The sequence below is a fragment of the Macrobrachium rosenbergii genome, chromosome 23, assembly GCF_040412425.1.
Source record: "Macrobrachium rosenbergii isolate ZJJX-2024 chromosome 23, ASM4041242v1, whole genome shotgun sequence".
Classification (NCBI taxonomy): Eukaryota; Metazoa; Arthropoda; class Malacostraca; order Decapoda; family Palaemonidae; genus Macrobrachium; species Macrobrachium rosenbergii.
In genome coordinates, this window is record NC_089763.1 from 52,164,716 (window position 1) to 52,186,339 (window position 21,624).

The 21,624-nt window shown below is 41.3% G+C and overlaps 1 protein-coding gene, 1 non-coding gene and 1 pseudogene across 2 annotated transcripts in view; all 3 read right to left on the reverse strand.

The window, feature by feature from the left end:
- Positions 1 to 21,624, reverse strand: part of LOC136851625 (dentin sialophosphoprotein-like) — a 133,547-nt gene that overhangs the window by 44,940 nt on the left and 66,983 nt on the right. The window contains 1 exon segment of the mRNA XM_067126011.1: positions 19,938 to 20,088. Within this exon segment, the coding sequence (XP_066982112.1) occupies positions 19,938 to 20,088 (151 nt within the window).
- LOC136851655 (5S ribosomal RNA) lies at positions 6,651 to 6,767 on the reverse strand (annotated as a pseudogene).
- LOC136851652 (U6 spliceosomal RNA) lies at positions 8,083 to 8,191 on the reverse strand. Its single transcript, XR_010856946.1, has one exon. It is a non-coding gene; the product is annotated as a U6 spliceosomal RNA (small nuclear RNA).

Sequence of the window (21,624 nt, forward strand, 5' to 3'; positions counted from 1 at the left end):
TTGTTAGGGACAGTGCCAGATGGAGTTAGAGAATTTGTGAACTTGAAGCGGAAGGAGAAGAAAAGATGGACGAATGAAAGGTTGACTTGGGGAGAAATTTTGGAAATTGTAGAAGATTATGAGCTTGACAGGGTTATAAAGAGAGCAGAAGTGTAAGTGTAAGGGCTGGGGTAGATGAGAGGGTACCAGAGTTCGGAAGCTTTAGGGATGCAGTGTTGAGGGCCCAATGAGAATGGCCGATAGTGTAATAGATAGGAGTGTAAGAGCAAGTAATGTGGAGGTGCCAGGGAGGATGAATGATGGGTTTGTAAGGGAACAACGGGTTGGACGGGTTAGGAATAGTAGTGTACAAAGGGAAGGTCGGTGAGTGGAAGTCGAGCGAAGTGTTTTAGATGTGGAAAGGAAGGACATACAAAGAATGAGTGTAGGTGGGCTTTAGGAGTGTGTTTGGTGTGGGCAATCGGGACATTTGGTAAGGGAGTGTACGAAAGATAGGGGTTAAATGCTACAGGTGCGGACAGGTGAGTCATATTGCTAATGGTTGTAGGGGTACCGGAGTGAATGTAATATGTGGCAAATGTGGTAAGAATGGGCATTATGCGAGAATGTGTTTCAGAACCGAGAGCGAAGTGTGACGAATGTGGAATGGAAGGGCATGTATCAAGTGTATGTAGACGAAAGAGGGTGACTGTGACAGCGAATTCGGGAAACTGAGTGTGAAGGGGGTTCAAATGGGTGGATCCTCCAGGATGCAAGCGGTGCGTGTGATGCATGTACGTGAGGGGTTGTTGCATGAGGAGGTTTTGCTGGAAAGACTGACGAGTGCATGAGTGTTGAGTGTGTTGTAAGGGAGTAAGATTGATTGCCTTAGTAGATACCGGGTGTAGTATGAATGTCATATTTAAGAATGGATGTGAGAAATTGAGGAATACGTGTGAGATTAGGAACTGTCAGGGGAAGTAAGAGGATTGGAAATTTAGGGGTAGCTGTGGTTGGAAGAGTGTGTGAACGGTTAGAAATTGGGGTGTAGTGATGGATGAAAGTGATTTTTGTGTGATTGAGAGTACGAATGATAAATATGATATTTTATTGGGATGTGTTTTTTTGAAAAAAATGCGGGATGGTGGTCCATCCTAGTATGAATGTAATTGAACTACGTATGAAAGGGGATGTGGTTGGGAATTGTATTTGGGGAAGGATGGTAGGGTTGAGCAAAAATTGTGGAAGAGAGTGCCTGTAATTGCGACAGAGAGGGTAAAAGTGCCACATGAGATTGGAGAAGTTGTGAGTGTGAAAGTGGCATGGCCGGATAGCCTCGGGATAGCCAACAATGATAGGTGTGAGTATGTGGTTGAGGGAATAGATATAAATAAATTAGTCAAGGCAAATGTGTGTATATGATGGGGTTTTGAACATGGGAGATCCGAGGGGTATATATAACGTCATTGCCGAAAGTGTCAGGAAGAAGCGAGTCCGAGGAATATGTGAGGGAGATTGCGTGGGAATATTGCGTACGTTGGTGAATGTGGATGATGATGAGAGGTACGTGAAGGCACGGCAGGTGATGACAGGTGATTTGAAAGGAGCTAAAGATTGGACGTATGAGGAGTTGAAAGAAAGAGTAAAGGTAGATGAAAATGTAAGTGATAACGTAAGAGAACGATTGAGGAGAATGTTGTGGGATAGGCAGGGGGCACTGAGTCGTGGTGAGACGAGGATTTTTGGGGATCGAAGCTTCGAATTTAAAATAGTTCTGGAAGACGACACCCCATATATCAGCGTCCCGACATTTTTCTCCGTCTATCAATCGTGAGATAGAGGAGCAGTGTGAGGAGCTTGAGAGGGTGGGAGTGATTGAAAGGAGTACGAGCGCCTGGAATAGCCCCATTGTACCGGTACGTAAGCCAGATGGAAGTTTGCGAATGTGTGTGGATTATCGGAAGGTGAATGAAGTAACTGTGAAAGAGCGATTCCCGATGAATGTGGTGTCTGATTGTGTGTACAAGATGAATGGAATGAAAGTGTTTACAAAATTAGATTTGGTAAGGGGCTATTACCAGATGCCTCTGGAGGAAGGGAGCAGGCATATTACAGCCTTTTCTAGTAGTTCCTGCCACTACCAGTTCGAGATTAAGTTTCGGACTGGCTAATGCGCCTGCTGCCTTCAAAGGGCAATGAATGTGGTTCTGGCTGGGTTTGATCGCAAGAAGGTAACTGTTTTTATAGATGATATTTTGATTGCGAGTGAGACTGTAGAAGAGAATATGGAACTGCTTGAACGAGTGTTAGAAAGGTTGGAAGAAGTAGGAATAAAAGTAAAACTTGAAAAGTGTGCTTGGTTGGCTGGGAGGTGGAATTCCTAGGGCATATGGTGAGTGAAAGAGGTGTAAGGAAGAGTGATAAGTTCGTGAATAAGGTAAGGAATTTCCACGTCCCGGACCGCATGTGAGTTGAAAGGATTTTTGGGTTTAATTGAGTTTGGAAGGAAGTTTATAAAGGATTGTTCAGGGATCGGGAAACCACTTACTGAATGGACGGGAAGAGAAATTGTGTAAGATTGAAATGGGATGAGCAAATGATCAAGCGTTCGAGAGATTGAAAGAGGAGGCTGCAAGAGGCGTGGCGTTGGCTTTCCCGGACTATAGTGAGAATGCGAATAAACTAGAACTGTATACGGATGCAAGTAAATATAGTATGGGAGGATGCTTGGTACAAATGCAGAAGGCGAATGGGGAGAACAATTGAGAGTAATTGCGTATGTGAGCAAGGCGTTTGGAAAGGCAGAGTTGAATTATTCGGTGATTGAAAAGGAATTGGCTGCAATAAGGTTTTGTGTGAAAGCGTTGAAAGTATTTTTACATGGGGTAGATTTTGTGATACGGACGGACCATCGACCGCTAGTATATATGGTTAAAAAGGAGAGTGTGAATGCTAGAATTGCGAGAACGATAGAGGATTTGAATGAGTTTAGTTTTAAGGTAGAGTATGTACAAGGTAGACAGAATATTGTTGCGGATGCTATGTCGCGTATGTGGACTGAACGAGATGATAGGGTTAGGAGCGACTGGGACCCGGACCAAGTACCTGTAGGATTTGTGGTAAAGCAACAGTATGTAGGGGAGAATCGAGTGTGGGAATGTCTGTTTGGGGTTGAGTAATTTGGAAACAAATGGGTTGATTGACTTGAGTACCTGCAAGCATGAACGAGTTACGTGAAAAGGTGATGAATGAGATGCCGGAAGGAGGAGTGCGCGAGGAAGGAAGGGAATTAGATGAGGAGGAAAAGTTAGTGAAAGTGTTGTTGGTAGTGGCTGAAATGTTTAAAATTACAGTACGATTGTTCTTTGGATGGAATAGGCCGGTGGAGTATAAAGGAAGGGTGAATGAAAATGGTACGAATGTGATTTTAAATGTTCACTGTGGAAAGGATACTTGTAGCTGGCTGGTTAAGAAAGGTGATTTTGGGGAAAATGAGGGAATAAGGGGTAGGGTTGAGGATATCGTTGAAGATGAATGCGATGAGGATGGTTGTGAGGAAGCTAAGCAGGTGAATGTAGCCGTGAGAGCGTGTATGCATGAAGCGAAAGGTAAATTAGTAACGAATGTAGTGGTGGATCAGAATAAATATGATATTTTAATGATAAAATAAAGTTTGTTCATACTTACCTGGCAGATATATATATAGCTGTATTCTCCGAAGGTCCGACAGAATTTCAAATTTAAGGCGGCACACGCAGTGGCCGGTCAGGTGGTTAGTACCCATTCCGCCGCTGGGAGGCGGTATCAGGAACCATTCCCATTTTCTATTCAGATTTTCTAACGCCACTGTCTCCTGAGGGGAGGAGGGAGGGCAATATAAATATATATATCTGCCAGGTAAGTATGAACAAACTTTATTTTATCATTAAAATATCATTTTGTTCATGAGACTTACCTGCCAGATATATATATAGCTGAATACCACCTTTGGAGGGGGTAGAGACAGCCAAGAATTAGGGAAAAACCAATTATTGGTAAAATTATTTTGGTTCCTTATCTGATAGCGTAGCTGACTGAGTGGTTACTGTCACTCTAGTCTGCTTCTGCTTTACTAGAGACCCCAGCGAGGTAGTGACCTATATAGCTGGCGACTTCTAGATGATCTGTCAACGGGGCGTGACCACAATGTGACTAGATCATAGCCCATACAAAGAGGACAAAAGAGCATTACTAACCACCTAACCAACACCTAAAGCGTTAGTTTGCAAGGGATTGGGAAGACTGCCTCAGTAGTCGACCCAACAACCACAAAAACACAATTAAAAGGGGATAGGATCAGAGTTTACCCCCTGTCCCCAAGGTTGCTGAAGCAGCAATGTAAGGTCCCAGCGAAAAGCAATTTCGTATGCTACCTAAACATCTTGCCAAGAGTGTGAGGCAAACACCGAATTGACTTCGCCAAAATGTGGCACTAAAAATGTCACTGAGTACCATATTTTCTTGAACGCCATGGAGGTAGCAACTGCCCTCACCTCGTGAGCGTTAACTCTCAACAACTTGAAGTTGAGTCGTCACAACTAGAGTGTGCGTCCTTAATGGCGTCCCTAATGAAGAATGCCAGTGCATTCTTCGACATAGGTTTAACTGGTTGCCTCACAGACCACCATAAAACATCCAATGGACCACGAGTGTCCTGTGTTCTTTTAAGGTAGTACTTGAGAGCTCTAACTGGACATAGAACTCCCTCAGGTTCCTGTCCAATAAGGTCTGCTAAACCTTTGATTTCAAAGTGTCTAGGCCAAGGGTTAGAAGACCTATCATTCTTAGCCAAGAACTTAGGGCTTAAAGAATAGACGGCATTGTGTTCCTTGAAGCCCACATGACGGCCTCGAACTTCTCTCACTCCCTTCGCGCGTGAGGAATGCCGTTTCGAGTAACATCCTTAAGAAATGCAGAGTGAGAGGCTCAAAGGACTAAACATCAAAAACTTGAGCATTACGCCCAAGTTCCAAGCAGGGGAAATCAGCTGAGGAACCTTGGACGTCTTGAAAGAGCTCGTAAGATCGTGGAGGTCCTTATTGTCAGACAAAGCTAATCCTCTGTGTCTGAATACAATCGAAAGCATGCTCCGATAACACTTGATAGTCGGAACTGCTATATCGAGTTTTCCTCTTAAGTAAAGGAGAAAATCCGCAACCTGGCTCACAGTGATAGAGGAAGAGGAAAAGCCCTTCTTTCTACACCAACCTTTGAAGGTTGCTCACCGCTAGATATATCCTTAGATGAAGAACTTCTGGCTCTAGCGATGGCCCGTGCCACCTGGCCAGAAAAACCCTTCGCTCTGACCAAGTTTCGATAGTCTGAAAGCAGTCAGGTTCAGAGCGGGGAGATTCAAAGATATCTCGTGAAGTGGGTTTGTATGAGCAGGTCTGCTCTCATAGGAAGGGTCCTCGAACGCGTCTACCAACCAGAAGAGAAACTCCGAGAACCAGTGGTTGAAGGCCAAAACGTGGGGATGAGAGTCATCCTCGCCCCTTGTGAGGCCGCGAACTTGCGTATGACTTCTCCCAGAATTTAGAACGGGGGAAAAAGGCGTAACATCTATTCCCATCCAATCCCAGGAAGAGCAACTATCGCAACTGCCCCAGGGTCGAGTACAGATGAGCTTTATAGAGGGAGCCTCGCTGTTCTTGAGGTCGTGAAAATATCCACAAGATGGCGACCCCAAAATTTCCAAAAATCTTGGCAAACCTCCTGATGAAGGGTCCATTCCTTCGGCAGGAGTTGATGGCGCCAACAGAGCAGGTCTGCTCGAACATTTTCGACCCCTGCAACAAAACTTGTGAGAATCGAAATGTTGCGAGCATAGGCTCAAAGAATAATCTCTCTTGCAAGGCTGAACAGGGAACAAGTAGTATTGTCCGAGTTTGCTAGAACTACACGATTGCAAACTTGGACCTCGAAGAATTGGCGAGCTAAAAGATAGCCGCCAAATCTTTGAAGTCGATGTGCCAGGACACCTGTTCCTCTCTCCAGGTTCCTAACACTTCCTCTCCCTCTAGTGTTGCCCCCCAACCTGTTGACGACCCTTCGGAAAAACAACACTAGGTTGGGGTTCAGAAGCTTGAGGGAGATCCCTTTCTGCAATTCCGTTGGATCGAGCCACCACCACAGATCCTCTTTATATAAGGAAGAATTCTCAATTCCTCTTTCAAGTCTTCCTTGCTTTGTCAGTTCTCCAACAAAAAGAACTGAAGAGGCCTGAGATGCAGACTCCCCAGAAAGCAAACTTCTCCAGCGAGGAAATGGTCCCCAGCAGACTCATTCCTTCCTTCACCTAGCATGTTTCCTTTTCCAAGAAGGCCGAAACTTTTTCGTACATAGAAGTTGCCGTTCTTGCGGACGGAGACGCGCTATAAAAGCCGCTGAATAGATCTGAATTCCCAGACACAATGGACAGTGAGGGGATCAGCTGCGACTTCTCCACAGACCAGAAGTCCCAGGGACTTCACGAGTTGCAGAGTCAACTGAAGGTCCTCCAGATACCTTCGCCGACGACGCTCGAATCAACCAGTCGTCCAAGTAGAGTGAGATCCTGACGTGCGACAGATGCAACTGCATCGCAACGCGTTTTTCATGAGACATGTAAACACCCTCGGAGCAAAATGTGGCGCCAACAGCATCTGGTGTTCCCAGGCGGTCAACCATCCAAGTACTGACCAGACCCAACGTTGCTTAACTTCGCTGATCGGACGAGGCGGTGTTTTCAACGTGGTATGGCCGTTGTGCAGAGTCCAAAGCAGAGAGCCCTGAACTGGTGCGTCTAGTCCCCAAGACAACCTGAGATACTTCACGAACGTGGATGAATTGGGGCGTGAAGATAAGTATCTTGGAGATCCAAAGATACCATCCAATCCCGGGATGAAGGGCTCCTAGTATTGGCTGCGAGGTCTCCATCTTGAACTTTCCTTCGGACCAAGTTGTTCGACCTGTTGATGTCCAAGACGGGTCTCCAGCCTACTGAAAGTTTCGGGACTAGAAACAATCTGTAGTAAAATCCCCGGGAACACCGAAGTCCAAGATCTGTTCCACTGCTCTCCTTTCGAACATCTGTTGAGCAGGTCAAACAATTTTCTGTTTGACAGGAAGGCAGTTGGGAAACAAAAAACAAAAGAGGAGACAGGAAGGGAATCAAGTAACCTCTCTCTAACAGTAGGAGGGACCAAACGTCTGCCCCTCACTCTTTCCAGGCTTGTGCAAAATGAAGCCTGGTTGCAAAGGGAGTCTGGAGATGAAGGGAGTCACTTGCTACCTCTCTTGGAAGTGACATTCCTTGGGAAAAAAACTCTCTCGTGGTGCGGGTCTCGTGTTGCTTCCCATGGAAGCCCCCTTTGTTATGCAAACATTTAGCTTTTCGTTTACTTTTTGTATCTGAGATCGGTGCAAAGCGTTATGAAGGAGATGCAGTTTGAATGTCGATAACTTTAGTTTTGAGAAAAACGATATTTTTGCTTCTCTGTGTATTTATTTGCTTGCCGTTACACAGTTTGATGTTTTATGACATAATGAAAAGCCAAAAATAGACCTGCAAAGTAATATAACCGCTAAATGAAGCTAAATGAAGCGAGTGTCAAAACACGGCTGAGGTTGGCCAGCGACGTTTTACTTAGTCAAGCTCTGAGCTGCTACTGACTGACTGCCACTGACTGCCCCTGCGGCATTCCTGTCTTTTCGCTGATCGTACTATGTCCACAGGGTTGCCATAGATCGCATTAGATATTATTTCATAGCTAAAAGGAAATTACCACCGATATACTGACAATATCATTACATTATATGAAAAATGTAATTTGACTATGATAGGTTACTGTTTTGTTTATAACTTAGGAAACAGATCCTTAAGAAAAAAGCCAGAGTCTGATAATCAGAGGAAGAAGAAGACGAAAGAAGTTTCTCTTCATACAAAGGCTGTGACGAAAGAGGATGTTCTTCCGCGGCTGGTGGGTCTTGAGTGAGTGGTGAAAGTAGTTCCGATTCGCCCGTCACGAAGCGGGAACTCCAGCGAACGAAGAAGTCGTCAACTAGAGTGCGTATAGTAAACATAAAAATGTGGAACGCTTCCACGATTAGCGTGTCATCCTTGCGCAAGAGCCATGCTAATCTTCTCTGTATCGTTCCAATTAGTATATGTAGGCTACTGCGAAGCAAGTACTGGCTAAATTAAGAAGGACATCAGATGTTGAAGCGGGTAGTTGTGCGACATGATGAACAACTGGAGCGGTGTCAACACAAGACTTGAAGCTATATGGCGGCGGCGTGGAGCGTCATGGCGTGGACGCGAGAGGCTCCGTGGCAAGTACTAGAAGAGAGTCACAGCGTGGCGCGGCGTCATGGCTGTAGGCGCGCGCCGGCGTCAGGTGAGGAGGCGTGGCGTGAGAAGCGCCACGAAGAGCAAGGCGCGCTCCTGGCGCGAGACAAGAGAAAAGGCCAACACCTCAACTCGGGAAGACGAATAGGAAGCCACTAAACACTCTCTCTAGACGACAGACGGCTCTGTATCGTTCAGGCGGGAGACGAAGGTGAAAGTCTGTACCTCTTAACAGGCAGATACGAATCTTGAAAGGTTCATGAGAGCATCCAGCTGTTGTTGCAAACCCAACAAAATCTTACGCGTTGGAGAAGCCACTCTCTCGGGAGAAGGGCTGAACCTGAGAGAAGGAAAGGGGCGAGAGACGTATACTTCCTTCCACAGGGGAAGAAGCTCTAGCCCTTGCCTTAGCGCGACAGGGGGGTCAAGTAGAGTGATCATCGAAAAACACTTTATTCTCTTCTGCAGAGGAAGTTCCACGCAACTTTCGGGGAAGAGTACAAACGTCTAGAGGAAGAGGACGTGAAGCGTCCTCTCCTCTAAGCTTCTCTTAAGAGGCGAGAGTCCAACCGAGAGCTCCAACCCCGAGCGCGGGAGGGCGTGTCGGAGGACGAGAAGCAATCCTTCAGGATGCGTGCTGAGCACGATCCCTGGCAGCCTGGGTAGCGTCATCAGGACCTGCCGAAGGGACGCCAGATCGGTGGGAAGCCCCCGTAACCCTCATGCGGCTTTCGACATGCCCCTCCCTGGTCCTGGGAGTTCGACAGAGGTCCAGGCCTAGAGGCATTATAGGGCGATCTGCGCCCCCTCCACAACACTAGGGGCACTAGCACTAACACTATGCGTTTGAATTGCATTCACTTTAGTTTCAAGAGCACGCATTGACTCCACACGAGAGCCAGGGAATTACCTTCTGCAGCAACAAACTACAGGGTTAGTAATAAATTTATTACAGGGTTACTAGTAGGAGAAAACCCTGACTGTCCAACTAAGGATGCACTCTAGGAGGAAGATTTCCTCAGCCTATCACGCTCCAATTTAAGCATATAGGCTTCATATTACTTCCACTCACCCTCAGACAATCCCACACATTCATTACCGATTATCATAGAGCATTGAACACCCTTACATATATACATAAAGAGTGAGGAACTATCAAAGTCTTGATAGCCTCACCTTACATTCACCAAAGCTACAGACTCGATAGCTAGAGGTAAGACATCTTAATTATAAGAAAAGTCAAAAGCAAAATCAAAAACGGTCCACAAAGAGCGTATGCCAAGTCACAGATCCAGTCGAATACCAAAAAACAACCAAAATACTTAAGTGACAACAAATTTCCGAAATCCAAAGGCGGAGGAACTGACAACAGGTGTTGACAGTCCGGCGACAGAGAAAATCTGAATAGAAAATGGGAATGGTTCCTGATACCCGCCTCCCAGCGGCGGGAATGGGTACAAACCACCTGACCGGCCACTGCGTGTGCCGCGAAATTTGAAATTCTGTCGGACCTTCGGAGAATACAGCTATATATATATCTGGCAGGTAAGTCTCATGAACAAAATTGTAGTTTGGTAGACACGGGAGCACAAGTGTCGTTAGTGAGTAGTACAGTAGTTAGTGAATTGGAAAGGTGCGATTGGGATATAAAAAGAAAATCAACGAGTGTAAGGATACATGGTTTGGGACAGGGAGTGTGTTAGTATGGGAGGAGGTACAATTAAAAATTCAGTTAGGGATTTGAAATAATACATAATTTTGTAGTCATGGATGAGAATGATATGCCAACATGTTTTTATTAGGAATTGATTTTATGAGAATGCATGATATAAGTGTGGATGTCGGGAGGGGAATTTTAGGAAAGGCGGCAGGGAAATAACGAAGGTTAAAGGAGGATGTGTCTAAAAACTAGTTTTGTAGGTATGGTAGATATTGCAAGGAGTGAAAATGATTTGTTGAGTGAAGAGGAAATTAAGCAGATGCAAAATCAGTGCATGAAAATAAATATGTTAAGAGAGTGTGTGTTAGGGGGTGTAAGAGTAGGAAGTTGGCCGTCTGAGTAAGAAGTGTATAAGCGAAGTGCTAAGAGATTTGTTGTATGTAAAGGTATAGTTTATTTTTTGCATCAGGAAGGAATATGGGATGGGGAAGTGTATGTGCCAGTATTTTCGGAAGACATGGCCGTGGGTATGTGTTTATTGGTGCATAATAGGTTTGGGCATCTGGGGAAAAATAAATTATGGGAATGTATGAGAGAGAGATTGTATGTGCCTGGATTGAGTAAAATTTGTGCGGATGTAGCGATTACGTGTGCGGACTGTCAGAAGGGTAAGTATCAAAGTGTGCATGCGAATCCACCTGTGTTGCGATTGCAGATGAAAGAGTTATTTGAGATGGTTGTGATTGATTGTGTGTCGTTGCCTGTGACTGCTAGAGGACATGTGGGAATGGTTGTAATGGTAGATCATTTGAGTAAGTTTGCATATCACGGTAGCGATTGGAACAAAAAGAGTGAGACTGTGGCGAGAATGGTGGGGTCAAGTGATGTTGCCAATGTGCGTGTGCAAGCCGGCCTTGAATGTTGAGTGACAATGGGCCTGAATTTGTTGGGTGGGAGTTTGAGCAAATGTTGTGTGATTGGGGCATAGAACATGTGTACTCTCGCCGTATATGCCCAGTGCGAATGGATTGGCGGAACGAACGGTGAGAACGTTGACAGAGATATTATGTATGATGAGTGAATGAAATTTCTCATACAATATAGTTATAAAAAGAAAAATGTGATACGTGCCTTTATGATTAATAGGCAATTACTTAGCCTAGACTTGGTCATGATTAATAATTTTTTCCCAGTAAATTTTTAATTAAACTACTGTATACCATACTATGTCATAATAAAGTCTACATATTATTCTGTAACTTTTAATAACAAAAAAATAATTGTCACTATAGTCTGGGAATTAGGGCTGATCTCCAGTTTAACCAGTATTTTTAAGGGCCACTTGTTGGTCTGGCGTACTTGCTAGTCCAGCAACCAGTCAGTCCCGTTGATCCCAAACTACAGGACTTGTAGATTGTCCGGGTAAACAAAGTCTTAACAGTTTAAGGAAATAGACTTTACGGGTATCCATTTAGCTTTTTTCTTAATTGAGTTTAGCAGAATTTGTGAGGAAATACTTTAATGCAATGTTACTGTAGTATAGTTGTACAGCTATAACTTTATCCAAAGTACTGCTTAATAGATATTACCCATTGATCAGGATACCTAAAAGAATAATAATGGACACATACGTGTGACCAAGTCAGTCTGCTTGATTCTGAAGTGTTTGTTTGCTGCCTATCCAATGAATATAGATAGCTAATATAATATAGTTTATAATAATTTGTTGTTCCTTTTATCACTACAGGGCCAGATTGCTCAATCTGCTTTTCACCTGTGGGAACAGCTTATACCATCCTTGTAGGAATAAACAAGAATCTGTTTGGTCGCTGGACATGCATGAAATGTGTAACATGCTCCTGGCAGCAAATCTAAATGAAGTTAAGGCTCAACTTAAACTATCTATATGGGGTATGGAGGGAGGAGATTATATCTTCCCAGCAGAGCTCCAGCAGAGTGTTTCCATCCCTTTCCAAGAAGAGGCCATGCACTAAAACCCCCCAATTCAACTCATCTAATGGAGACTAAAAGTCTCCCCCTTGGGTGAAATGTAACCATTACCCAGCATGAAGTGGACACAGCCACTGAATTTCCTCTCCTTGATCCAGATGGTTCAGGGACACAATCTTCTACTCTGCAGGCAATATACATCAAATGATAATCTAGGCTCTCCCATGCAACAATCAAATATGAAGGGTGACCCTGATAGGGCTCACCTGAATAAACACCCAGCCTGACCAATATGAAACAATTACTCAATTTACACACTTATTCCTGTTTCACTTCTCTCCCAAGCCAGTTCATGACCACAACAAACAAAAGAAAGAATTACAAACCAACCAACAAACTGCAAACAAGAGTGCTCACAACCTTCCTCCACTAACACTCCCTCACATTACCATTTTCCTAACTCCTGTCTTCTGATATCATAACAACAACCACTGCGCCATTCCAAACATAATGAGAGGACTGGCTTTACAAACACTCAATAAAATTAAAAGCATACTTTGTCTATATTTCTTAAATGTATAACACCTGTACCTACTTCACTAATCCATTTAATGAAAATAACAAAATAATGATGATTAAATTTATAAAGCTGACAGATATTCACACTTATCTCCTTCTCCCTCCCCTCCAACCTCTTCTTATCCTAATCCCCTCTAATCTCCATTATTCTCCAATTCTCTACCCTCTACCTAATTTTCGATATTTTCCCCTGAAACTCCTGCTTTAGTCAATACATCAGCTATTTGATGCTTTCCTTTTATTCATCTTGTCTCCTTTATTTCTCTTATTGCTGCAATATCAATTTTTAATCTCTCACTACTTACTCTTGTACTTGATTTAATTGTAGTCATTAGTGTTTTTACTATCAGTTTTAACCAATGCTTCTAATGTTCTCTCTCCTACTGTCTCTTCCCACAAATGTTTGAAATATACCAGTCCTTCTTTGGCATCCCCCACACTCAGAGCTTCTGCTTCAATGGTAGATTTTGCTACTCCTCTGGATTTTCTGGATTTCCACCATATGGGACTTCTCCCCTTGCCATCTGTCAAGGATACCATATAACCCAATAGTGTATGACCATCTTCAATATTCACAAATGAAACATCTGCATAGGCATCCCTATAAATCTTTTCTTCCTCTAACTCACTTATCACTTCTCCCATTATGTTCTTAGCTTTTCTCACTATTTTAATCAGCTTTTTTATATCCTGAGTCATTCTTTCCTTAAACACTTTACTTAATTCACTAACATCGTATGATATTTCTGGCATAGTATGTAGTGATACCCAATTCAACTGTCCTACCACTGATCTATTTTCTGTTAACTCCTTTAGTCCTAACACTCTATTAGCTGTAAATCCTCTAGATTCTGGTTCTCATATAGAATTTATATACTACCACTGATTTAGACAAATTCTATTTTCCTTTTGCTCTACCACTACTCCTATATAAAAACTTTTACTTTCTCAACACCCATCTCCAGTTATCGGCGCAGATCCCCGGTTATCGGCCCTGATCCCCAATTATCGGAGGCGCCAATCCCTGGTTACTGGCTCTGATCCCCAGTTATCAGCACAGATAACTGGGGATCGGCACTATTATCACTGATTTTCAGTTATCGTCAAGCTGTCGGGAACGTGACCCCCGCCGATAACCATGGACTGCCTCCTTTCTTTGTATTTCATCGCCTTGTAAATATGCAGTTTTTACATCTAGTGCATAGCAAGTCCAATCTTTCAATTTAATTATTGTCCAACAAAATTTTAAAATTTGGGCACTGCATGCAGGGGCTTCTTTCCCATTCAGCCATTTCTTCTTCAAAACCTCTAGCTACCAATCTTGCTTTACATATACTTTCTCGCCCTTTTACCTTTTCAGTTACTAACCAACTTGTAGATAAAGCTTTTTGCCAATCATTTACCCCTTCATATGGGCAGTCCCTGGTTAATGGCAGGGGTTCTGTTCTGGGCCGAGTGCCACTAACCAAAAATCGGTGATAATAGCACAGATGACCTGCTTAACGGCACATAAGAGAACTAATGTTCCGCTTAACGGCGCTGTCAAGCAGAACATTAGCACTCATATGCGCTGTTAAGCAGATATCGCCACCAAAAGTTCATTTAACAGCATCGCTAGACAAGCGCCGTAAAACCGGATCACCGTTAACCAATGCTGCCAGTAAGCGGGAACAGCCTAGTGTTTTCTCTCCAATTTTGTAGTTCTTTTTCTTTAGCTTCAATTATGCTCTTGTTTTCTAATCCTAATAAAACTTCATCTTCAATTTTTTCTACATGACTATGATCTCTTGAGTTAATCCATCCCTTGCCACCTAACTGTGAGTCTTGTACATTGTATGAATCAGCCCAAAATTTGCTTGATCTTTTTCCTGCAAGACTTAATATAGTCCATTCTTCTGCTTGTTCTGTATTTCTGTTTATAGCTCTAACTCTATCTCTCATTTTGAATTTGGGTATCTCTTCTACTAACACTTTCCCCCTCATCTTCCAGTGATTCCTCTCCCAAATCTCTTTCTATACCCTCTTCTCTACCTACATTCCTTCTTCAGCCCATTACCATCTCTTTTCCTTCCTGCCCATTTATATTCCCTTCCTTTGATGCACAGGATTCATCCTCCACATTATATGTTTTATCTATTTTAGGTATTTTTTTCTTTTTCTGATGACAGGCTTTGAATCCTAGTAACATGTATTCTAGCTACTTCTCTTAGAGACTCTCCATGTTTAACCACTACAATTTTACCTAATATTCCTACTACCTGAGCAGGTCCTCTCCATTTGTTTTCATTTTCTCTCTTATAGAATACTTCATCTCCCACTACTGCTTCTTCAAATGTATGCTCTCTGATGTTTCTGTTTAAAGCAATTCTTATTTTATTACAAGACTCAATTTTGATAAACACTTCTCTGGCCTTATGCATTGCATTCAATATATCCCTTACTATACTTTCTTCCATACCTTTCTCTCTGCTGGCAGGACTTGAACACTCTTCTCCCACTAAATTTGACAAAGAAGGGTTTTTTTTTCCAATTACTAACTGGTTAGGGGGCAAACCACCATTATTTATTTAGCAGTTCCTGATAATCACTACTGTATCCACCTTAATGCTACTGACCAATCCACTTCCTCATCATCTTTCATAAGCTTTCTTTGATTATGCCTACCGTCTTCTCACATATTCCATTGCTCCATGGGATTCAGATGCTGTGGCCAACACTTTAATATTCCATCTTTCTGCCATCCTTCTTACTTTTTCATTTTGAAATTCTCCCCCACTGTCTGTTGAGATTTTAAAAAGTGCTCCATATAGTTTCTGGTTTCTTGTCTTTTATCCAAAAAGCCTGACAATACCTCGTTGCCATATCTACCATTACCAAGAACTTACTTTCTTCTATCTCTCCCACATCCATTGCTATAGCTTCATTAAATATTTTACTCCAAGAAAATCCCACTACTGTACTGGTTTAGCTGGATTTCTTTTGTATCTTTTACATACCTTACAACTTGCAATCTAAAGAGTTCAGAGGTCTGGTTAAACAAATCATTTATAACTAACTAACAACTTGCAATCAAGTCTGTTAGTAACTTTTTTATTTCTTCCTTTTGTTTTTCTCTCAAACCATCACTCCACTGTGCTTCTTCCATTAGCTTCCATATTTTATCTCCACTTCTGTGACCAAATTGTAGATGTAACTTCTTAATTGCATCTTTTAATTTCCCTTAGGCTCTTTCCATTCCAGCCCTCCAGTAACAATTTTTCTTCTACCTTCCTCCTCAAAATTGGTATTCTTGGGTGGTCCTGTTTATCTTCTCTTAACTTCACATTCGTTTCCCCTAATATTTCTCTTTTAACACAATTCTCTTATAAATTTATACAAACCTATTTTACTCATGGTTTTCTTACCGATTAACTACAGGACTTGTATGATGGCTCACCAAAATTGAATACTTTATTAGACTCTTTCTTAGTATCGTTCATTCTCTTTAACTCTTCTGATTCACACCCACGATAATGTGTGCTAGTCACAATTCCCCACAAACTGTCAATTTACATCCTATGTCTAAAATCACATCCACCTCTTCCCAAGCTTCTTCCTCTATTTTACTATCTTCTCCTATATAAACTTTTTCCTCTTCTTGTCCAGTTTCTAGCTTCTTCTTATTTTGAAAATTCTGAGGACAATCCCTAGCCCAATGTCATTCCGATTTGCATATTGCACACAATGTTCCCCGATATCTTTGATTTTCCCTCTCTCCCAAAATTCACAAAGCTTTCTGACCCATACTATTCCCCTTCCTCTTTACTCCCTAATCCCTCAAATTTCTTTTCCTTATCTGTGACACTGTTTTGCATTCTAACTTTCCTTGACCACAAGCTGATAATACCATTTGTTTTTGATTGTCTGAGACTCGTTTGTTCAAGCATGCTCTTCCCTATCGCTCTACTGCACTCTGATTCTGCCTTCTCATACCTAATTATAAAATCTCTTATCTTTTCACAATATTCTCTTTCTATTTTAAAATAATTTTTCATTTTACTGTAATTTTCCATTGCAGTATCTTTTAGATATACTTCCTCTAGTCTGGATAAGATTATCTTTGAACCTTCTTTATCCTTAAGTTCTTCTCTATCTATCCCTTCTGTCACTTCTAAAGCTTTTCTTTTTAAGCTCATTCTTATCTTATCCCCGGATATTTCACTTCTCCAAATACCACAAGGCAATCTTCGACTTGTCCTCTCCATCCTTTATACTCGCCCTGTATCCCGCTAAATCTAGGGCATTGTCTTCTCCACTTCTATTCTATCCCCAAATGCTCACTCTCAGATCCATTCATTTCTTACTAACCACACTCTGCTACCACTTTAATAAACCCCCAGCCTGACCAATATGCAACAATTACTCAATTTACACACCCGTCCATGTTTCACTTCTCTCCCAAGCCAGCTCACGATCACAAAAAACAAAAGAAAAACTTACAAACTGACCAACAGACTGCAAACGAGAGCGCTCACAAACCTTCCTCCAACACCACTAACTCGTCACTCCCTCTCATCACCAGTTTCCTAACTCCCGTCTACCATACATCTTATGACGTCACAAAAACAACCATTGCGTCATTCCAAACATAATGAGAGGACTGGCTTTACAAACACCCAATAAAATTAACAGTGTACTTCACTAACCCATTTAATGAAAATAACAAAATAATAATGATTAAATTTATAAAACTGACAGATAACCACCACCCTCCTCCATCTGAAGTGTCTGTGCTTTCTAAGTAAGTATTGAAGTGTTTTAACCGGGACCTCCAATCTGCTGAGCAGTGGCAATGAGGCTGCCTTGGCTTAATTAGTTCAGGCAGACACATTATGTTTAACGTTCTATCAGAAATCCGAGGAAATCTTGAGCAAGAAAGCCCTCATTACTGAGCATCAAAATAATAATGATGCTATTCATGATTCCCACGAATCCACATCAGTCCTAGATAGTGAGTTGGATGTGATGTGTAAATATTTTTCAGTCCTTGAATGAGAGGACAGACAGGTTGCACAATCCACCAGGGCAGAGATTGGTTCTCTTACAGAAAAAGTTAGGTCTTGGGAACACAGTAATAAAAATCCCAAGTTGAGTCACTGTCTAGATCTCCACTGAAACCAGAACAGGCACTGAAAGATGGCCTACCCACTTCCATAGTTCTGACTGGTACCAATACCACAACCAGGTCAGACACACCAAATCAGAAGGTAATAAGGGCATTATTTGGGGCTCTACTTCAAAAGTGTCAAAGAATGAATGAGAAACTTCCACTAACCTGGAGTCAAATCCTTTGATTTTATTTTTTTATTTTGGTTCAGGACTTTCCAAATGGAAAACAGACAACATTAGGTTGTAAAGTCTGTTTGTTAAAGTCTAATTTTCAGATGTTAACTGATGTCAATGGATTTGATATTCAGAAAACTTGTTGTGGGTTTAGTATTCAGCAATTTGTTGGTGACAATAGATTTAGTATTCTGGAGTCTGCTAGGGACAGTGGATTTTGGTATTAAAAACATTTAGTGACAGTGGAGTTGAGAATTCCTAAATAAGTTGATGAATGGAATTTGTGATTGTTAAAGGTAGATCATAACAGATCTCAGCACTTTTTGTTCGATAAGTGTTACATATGGTATGGGATTCCTAATGTGTTGGTTCAAGATAGTTTTGTTTTGGAGTATATACGTTAAACAATACATATAATATTACCATTACCTGTGAAACTGAGTGAGATAGTGAACTGTTGTACAGCTAATGGTAACAGCATGTGTTTTTATAACGATAGAATACAGTAATGAAACAGTATTTATGCCAATGTTTATAGGATACAGGTTTTAGTAACAAGATACTTTATAAATGCATGTACGTAAATGTTTGCTATTATATTTGTTTATATATACTTGTGAATAAAAATGAAAAGTGTGAAGTGTGTTTATTTCTTCTTGCCCAGTGTGCTCCAGGAATAAGCAGAGAAGAGTGAATGACAGGAATTACCTTGCCTGGAGTTCCTAAAGATAATAAAGTAGCGCTTTGTAGGCACAAGGTGGTAACAAACTTCTATTTGCATCAACCAAAACAAAGCCCCCACTGAAGGATACAGCTGCATCTGGAAGCTGACTAATGACGACTGCAACTGAATGGAATGAAAGCAGCAGTAGACACAGCAACATGTAAAACAGGCACTCCTATCATAATTTTGAAAGAGAAGAAAAAGCTGACTTTTTTTATTTCATGCTGTCCTTTTTCTCAGGAATAGGCCAATGAATGAGGTGGACCAAATAAACAACAGAGCGAATGAAGATGGCAGGAACACTAAGACTTACCAGAAACCCAAAGCACCCAACATCACCAGTACATGACTGCCTGATGAGTAGGAACTGCAGCAGAACAGAGAGCCACATAAACCTCCTACACAGAAGAAATGCTGACCTTGTCCATATAGTTTTAACTTATCCTCCCAAGGTAAAGTTCCTGTGGGTGGGAGAACAATCTTGGCAAAGAAAATTATTCTCAAAGCCAGAAGATTGCTCTAAGTTATATCGTCCGTCACAGTTCTGACCTCTAGCAAAACAGACCTTACCTGACACATAAGTAAACCTAGTACAGGCAGTCCCCGGTTAACGACGGGCTCGGTTAATGGCGATCTGGTTTTATGGCGCTTGTCTAGCGACGAAAATCGGCAATTTTCAGAGCCGAAAATCTCCGATTTCCGCTTATCGGCGCTGATAATTGGGTATTGGCGCCAATACATACCTAACAGAGGCGCCGATAACCAAAAATCAGCACTTTTCAGTGCCGATAAGCCCGAAAATCAGCGAAAAAGCGCGGGAAATCGCCGATTTTCGATTAGTGGAGATTTTCGGTTATCATCACACCCCCAGAACGGAACCCCCGCCGATAACCGGGGACTGCCTGTAGCAGCAAGTAAAACTGGGGTGAAACTTATATCAAGTAAAATACACAAAAATATTTTTGTTAAACAAATCTGCCCACACTGCAAGAGCAGTATAAAAAATTACTGAAAGATAATTGATCAAATTACTTACATTTCAAATAAAAGATAAAACAGAATTACATGCTTAAATTTTGAAAATGCAAGGTACAGAAAAAAATAAGAATTAACATATTAATACAAAATGAGTATAGGCAAAATAAAAGTCTCACGGAAATGTTGACAATTCAGCAGACACACAAAATAATTAATTTAAGTGGATCATATGTGCCAACATACCTAAACATCCTCATTTTTTCTTATAGAATGGAATGACATATCTGGGGCTGGCATGCAATAAATGAATAGCCTAAATTAAAGTGATGACTCTCTAGGGAAACAAATATCGAAAGGCTTGTACACAAAAACTTTACCTTTCATGCCATGATCTTCAAGGATGGAAAGAAGTTTATCCTCCTTTGCAGCTATACTTCTACAGTCCTCAAACAGAAGATCATAGCTCCTAATTCTAATTCCACATTTCTTTATGTACTCTTTCCTCTTATGTATTCGCCAATCAGCACTCTGTAAAACAATAACTTATTACCTTATCATGTATCAAGCATTCTATGAAAAAACTCAAACAACCAAATGCACAATCTAAATCAATTTTACAAAACTTTTGAATTAGTAATTTAGAACATGTAAAAGTATAAAATTTCTGGAATACTTTAAGATATTTCTAGAATCATAAAACATAATTTTACCACCAATGCAAAATATTAGTCCAAGCAATCATCATCAAATTGGAATAAACAGCATAGGCTATGGGGGCACTAACTGAGTGCTGCTGAGCAAGATCCCCAAAAGATGTGCCAGTCACCTAGTGACCTCTCCCCACCACTCTCTTTTACAGATAAGTGATATAAACACTCAAAACTTGAAATTTCCAATGAACATCCTATCTCTTAAACACCATTTTATCTGTCTGCTGGAAAGCACATGGCATTCTATACAAAAACGATGTTCACATCTGTAAAATTCAGTAACTTTCTGGGGTTAGGCAATACTGATAAAAAAATCATCTCTTGGGTTGTATAGCAGCAATTTCTAAAAATTTCATGTTGCAGCACACTACAAAAAGTTTTAATTTTATAACATAAGGTTTGTTCCAGACAACACCATTACAGTAAAACTTCAACTTAACAGACCTCAACTTAATGGATTTCATTATTTAACAGACTTGCCCAAGTCCAACAAAAATTATATAAATATTCTGTAATTACTGGAGAAATCCGGTATAAGATTAGGGTTATCAGACATTAGACCAAGGCTTTCTTGTCTGTGCCCATGAAAGTGGAGGGTGAATGAAGGAACAATTGCATTCATGTTGACTGATGCTTTCTTGCCTATGCCTGTTAGGGTGGATAGTGAACACATATGCACACTCACAAGCAACACTTTCCTTTTTTGTGCATCATGTTAGGAAACAATACTCACTTACTGTGGACGCAATTTTTCTCTCTTTCTCTCCATTATTTTTATTGACATTATTTAATTAAGTAACGTACTGTAATGTACTGAATACAATAATGTAGTGTTACACATTTTTCAGTATGTGTGCATGTGTAAAGGATATATGCACAGGTATGCATTATGTTAGGATAAACTACACACTTAGAATTTGTTGCCTCTCTCTCTGTCAAGTTTTTGATATGAAGAATTTAGAGTAATTATATTTAAAACAGACAATGTTTGCTTTATTTATATTGTGTGGGCTTTGTATAGAATACATTACATATCTTGTAAGCATAAGTAGGTACAGTTAAATACACACACTGATAGAAGTAATTCAGCACTTTAAACTTAATGATGATTACTAAATAACAGTTGTTATAGGCGATTACATACTTTATATGGAACTATGCTAGACTAGTATAAGCTATGAGTTAGCTAGGTTAAATGGCAGAGAGCACAGAATCCTGAAAATTCCCAGAGAATGGAATACAAATTTCACTATATTCCCAGGATTATGGAATACAAATTCCACTATTGCCCCCTAGAAATTGGACAGAACAACGCCATTGTGGGGTAAGAACTACTCAATACAAAACTGACCAA